Consider the following 5,509-nt stretch of genomic DNA (forward strand, 5'->3'; position numbering starts at 1 on the left):
ACTGTCTTTCTTTCTCCACTTTTTTCTTCTAAGGAAAACCTCAGCAACATCCCGTCAGTAGTAATAGAGCCTGCATCAAACAATGAAGGTGATGGAGAAGATCATGAGGTTCTAGTGAATGAATCTAAAGATGCTGTGGAAGATCCTGGCACTCAGGGTGCTGAAGGCCTAGCTGGTGAACCTTCAGAGGCTGCAAGTGAGCCCAAACCCATCAAAGATGTACCGGCTGCATCTCCTGAGGAACAGCCTGTATCAGCACATGTCGGCATGCCACCTGGCTTCCTCTTTAAGGTTGACTTGAGCATTTATTCATTCCAGTTTCCTTTGACATCACCGAACATAGGCCAAGAAGCACGAGGCACATTTGAACCCGTGTTTCTCTACATTCCTTCTAGAAAATGCAGCTTTCAGTATATCAATAATATTATTTGATTGAACCAGTCAAATGTACAATTGCATCCAGGGTTAGTGTATACCTAAACTTGGTGCACCCTTCTACTTTGTCCAAATCTCAGTTTTCATTAGAACAGGAGTGCAAGTTTCTAGCCCCTGACTACAAAGACAAGCTTGAAGGTTTGTGGTCAATGGCTGCTGCAATCACAGTAACAAGAGAGGCGGCTGAAAAAGATGTCCAAATAGTTGGGCCTGGGGCTTCAGTGTCTTGCATAGGTCTTTCCCTCTCTTCTTGCTTAGCAAACAAATATAACTTATGCAAATTTATATAATTTATTCAAATCCCAGAGTTCACCTTTTAAGATGCAGAATTTGAATGACCTGGATGCAGTTTAAAAAAAGAAAAAAACCGCCCTGCTTATACCTTCGTCATGGCAATTTAGAGACACTGAAGTTGCACTACATACTATTAGGAAGAAGTCGCTCAAATAGTTGGTGCAGTTCAGACAAACTAGAGGTGCTCCTGGTTGGGCAGGTTGAACGGTGTTACACAGCCCCTGAAGTTTCAGGTTTGCAGTTTAAGTATACTAGACTCCAAGCACTGAACTTGGATGCCTGGGTTTTGGTGGTGGCCAAGAGGGCACCAATTCAGCTTGTTTCTAGAGGTGTCAGATCTGGCCATGGTGACATATGCCTTAGTTACATCCCGTTTGGAGTACTGTAACACACACTACATGGGGCTGCCTTTGAAAAGTGTTTGGAAACTTCTGCTGGTCCAGAATGCAGCAGCCAAACTATTTCTGGGGACCAGTTGCAGGGAGCATGTGACTCCCTTGTTGCAAGAGCTGCACTGGCTACTGGTCCATTTTCAAGCACAATTTAAAAGTGGTTGATATGACCTATAAAACCAAGCTCTTCTGTGACTTGCCACCAGGGAGGCACATTTGAGAAGAACATGGGAGAGGGCCTTCTGAGTGGCTGCTCTCAGGCTCTGCAACATCCTTGCAAGGGAGGCCAGGCTAGTTCCATATGTTATCTTCCTCCCAGCAAGCAAAAGCCAATTTTATTCTGACAGGCTTTTGGTGTTTTAAGCTGACTTGCTCCTAAAGTAGATTTTAATCTGGTGTATGTGCAGCTAACTCTTATTGATGGATTGGATACAGGTTCTGCCTTCCACGGATGGGCTCCACTCACAGAATGTGCCTCTGCTTGATTCTCAGGGATCCCCACCCCACCCACATCACATCAACTAGGGTCCTCTGACCTTTCAGAGCTTATTTGTAGAGAGCCAAAGATGTTACAAATATATCCCAAAGGACCAGTACTGGAAATAGCTTAACAGTTCCACCTGCTTTTAAGACGTTGTTTCAAGAATGCTCCTTTTAATATGCAATTTTATAATGGACAGGAAGGGATTCAAAAAAAAGGGGAAATCTCAGCAGTGTTTGAGTTTAAACACCTTATTGACAACTTTTGAGGAAATATGTACATTAAGTGAATATCCCCTAGTCCTAATGTTTTTTTCTGCTTTACAGGTTGAAGCGCTACATGATTTTGAGGCAGCCAATAATGATGAGCTGAACTTGCTGCGTGGAGACACTGTATTAGTAATCCCATCTGCAGCAGCTGCTGATCAGGTAACAAAGGGACATTGCTACACTACATATAAAAACTTTTAAAAAATAAATCCACTTTAGTTCTTACACTATTCATATTTATGTTACTTAAGTTGAAATGTTTTGAGCAAATGTTCATTTGTAAAAAATACCTGCCTATAGTTGCATATATCATTTTAGAATGGCAACGGTGGGAGTGTGAATGAATGAAAACTGCTTAAAAGACAGTATTGTAAAAACAACCTATGATATAGTACACAGGCACAAGTCACGTGGCTCGTGCAGTAGAGGCAATTAAATACCGAGTTAACTTTTTTTTTTTTCTTGTAGGAAGCAGGCTGGCTAACAGGCATTAAGGAATCTGACTGGCTTCAATACAAAGATGTAGCTCCATATAAGGGACTTTTCCCTGAGAACTTCACCCGCCATTTGGAGTAGATCTCTACATTTGGTCCCTACATTTCGAACCTCTCCGATACATGGGAGACCACCTTTATAGTCGAGCCATCGCGGTTTACAGACTGGTGCCAGACAAAAATTCGGGTGACACATATCAAATGAGCATGATTGCAAGAAGTTAAAGTTAGCATATTCTGAAGCAGTACGTGGAAAAAAATGTCCTTATTTGTTCACATATATGTGGCAACAGGTTTGTTTGTACTTTGTCAGAGCTATGGTGATCCTGTAACCTGATCCTTTCCCATGCAATTCTGAGTAGCCTCCTCAATACCAGAACCTTAACTTCTCTGCACCAAGTGTATCGTATTGAGTTGCTGCACTGCAGAAGACTTAATTAGTAATCCTGTAGTACTGAGGTCAAACTAATTTCAATGTGTTTTTTAAAAAAATCTGCTGCAAAGTTTTTCAATGTTATTTTCAAATATACATACACATGCACACACGCATGAATGCAGATGTGCTGTGTGCGTAAATAGAGCATAAGAATCATAGGGTGTCAACCACCAGCATGTGTGCCACAAGTAACATGGACAGCAAGGGCTTGTGGTAAAGTTGGGCAGAAACTAGAGGATCCCAAAAATTTGGCTACACTCCTGCTACGTACTATAATATGCCCTAGATTAGCACTATCATACTTTGACTTTGATTTGTGACACACTTGCAAAAGGTTGGCTTCCACTGATTACATGCATTTACACATACCTTACCCATTCATTGTAGTCCCTTGATGTTGTTCATACAGGCATTTGCTCTTATTGTCTGGCATTACAGTAAATAATTCTGTTCCAAGTGGAAACTCGCTGCTCCATTGCCAAAACATTAAGACAATAATATCTGCATTTGTAATGCAAAATTTTCATTCCAAGACGGCAAAAGTGATCAAACTCACATTCAAAGCTGCTAAAACACCAGGGAAGGCATGGCTCAGTCGCCTCTATATTACCTATTGCTATAGCTAAGGATGAGATAATTCTGATAAAGCTAATTGTATCTATTTTTAAATTTAACTGACTGGATAAGATTCTAATCTAAGGAAAGATGAACACAATATATTTTCACTATATGTATTTATGCAGCACACCTTCAACGATCCCTTGAAAGTAAAATATGATGTATTCTGTATCAAGAAGTCATCTGTAACTATTTTATGTTTTTCAGTGTTGTGTCATTCAAATAAACCTTTGAACAGCTCAAGCAGCTCAGTTGCTTCTAATTAGTGTCACTTTTTATATATGGTTACAGTGGTTATATAATCAAGCACCTTTCAAATTCTGCTATTATACATCCTGAGCTGGATCCAGATTTAGCCCTAATTAGAGTAGAGCCACTGAAATCAATGGAACACAAGTTAGTCAAGATGAAATTAGATCCATTGATTTCAATGGTATACTCTAAGCTTGACAATCTGGATCCAATCTCATTGGAAATAAAAAAAGCTTCCATAAATATTATATGAGCTGGCTGGGACACATAATTCTATATAGCCAATGGCTGATATTCACAATGGAAGGAAGGTGGCACTAAATGTGAGGTTTAACAAGCAGGAATAAGTTAGTTACTGGCTCAGGTGAGTATGAGGCTAGCCTGCGGGTATCCTCATAACCTTGTAATTTTTACAGCTTGTCTGTTTATCAAACCTCACAGAATCATTTTCTCAAGAGTTCAGCTTTATTACATTTACTCATTTTACTGAGTGTGTAGAAGCAAATACTTAATACCACAATCCTTTCCATGTCTATCCAGAAGTAAATTTCAATGAGTTCAATACCGCTAAATACAGTATAAGATTGCAGCTGTAGTGTTGGATCCAGGTTTACACTGGATCAACTGCGCAGCAAAATGAACTTCCCTGTCCCCTCCTTCCCATGGCAGCTTTTCCAGTTACCTGAAAATGCTACAAAGGAAGTCAGGATACCTTAATGAACAGGGCTATCTTTGGTGTGGGGTGAAAGGGATCCCCAAAATTGGGCAGAGGGACCTTTTATGAGTTGAGCCCTTCCTCTCGCAGAAGGCAGACTCTCTGGATCCAATCTGTGTTATGTAAAGAGCTACGCTAGGCATAATTCATCCTTTAACTGTAGCCCATGTTGTGATTAGAAAATCACATGAGAAGTTCTTGCTGGCAATCTAAAAGATCAATGAACCTTGACTATGCATTTCCAAATTTACATTTTATCAACAAGGACTAAACAAGATGCTGGATTCCACATGGAAGAGGTGTAAGTATAGTTCTGCAGTGTACAAACAGCCTTGCTATTTTTTCTTGCCAAGCACAGCCACCATTGCTACAAAGAACAGAGGCCCATGATCTTATTGTCTTGCTCCAACAACTAGAAAGCCTTCTATATTTATTGCTGAAATCAATTCCCTCACCCAGAATCTAAATGGACAACATTCATCCTATTACAGTTGTTTTATCTAAAACAATACCCCTGAAATGAAAATGTTGTATTGTGTATCTGACCACTAGAGGGAACCAAGAGATAACCATGCTTTCTCCACATGTAACAACAGTTTTTCTTGCCTAAATGCAATGTTAAGAATCCTGTTCAAATACTTGCCCTACTTATATGTTAAACTGTCTTATACTGAAGTAAGCTATTGATCCATCTAACTAGCCCACTATTGTCTGCTCTCAGAGAGCTGTGCTCTCTCATCTCAGTCAGAGGTCCTTCTCAAACTCTGCTGCCAAAGACCCCCTTGGTCAAAAGTACCAAATGAACACAGGCCCTTATACAAAAGCATACAATGGATGTGCTCTTCCAAGCCTGCGGTGTCTATGTTTTTGGAGGCAGTGCCTTTTTGAAAGCTTGTGTTGACTTTTTAGTCAGTTACACTTTGGAAGTTATGAAATAGGAGGGAATGGTTAAGTCCACCGTTTTTTTTTATGATGCATCCTCAAGCGGATAGACACAGATAAGGTTCACAGGAGCCAACACTTGGTCCAAATGGAATCACTGAGTTAATTAAAATCTTTTGTACTTGAGGCTAGAATGCTGTAAAAAAATACCCCACTGATGAAGACCCTATGGGTTGAAACG

At 40.2% G+C, this 5,509-nt stretch overlaps 1 protein-coding gene across 2 annotated transcripts in view; it reads left to right on the forward strand.

The window, feature by feature from the left end:
- The window catches only part of AMPH (amphiphysin), a 109,647-nt gene extending 107,200 nt beyond the window's left edge, over window positions 1-2,447 (forward strand). For both annotated transcript variants that reach the window (XM_063129598.1, XM_063129608.1), the window contains 3 exons: window positions 34-291; window positions 1,929-2,030; window positions 2,340-2,447. In XM_063129598.1, the coding sequence (XP_062985668.1) occupies window positions 34-291; window positions 1,929-2,030; window positions 2,340-2,447 (468 nt within the window). The remainder of the gene's footprint in view (window positions 1-33; window positions 292-1,928; window positions 2,031-2,339) is intronic.
- Window positions 2,448-5,509: the final 3,062 nt, after the last annotated feature.

This window comes from Elgaria multicarinata, chromosome 1 (genome assembly GCF_023053635.1).
Source record: "Elgaria multicarinata webbii isolate HBS135686 ecotype San Diego chromosome 1, rElgMul1.1.pri, whole genome shotgun sequence".
NCBI classification, from domain to species: Eukaryota; Metazoa; Chordata; class Lepidosauria; order Squamata; family Anguidae; genus Elgaria; species Elgaria multicarinata.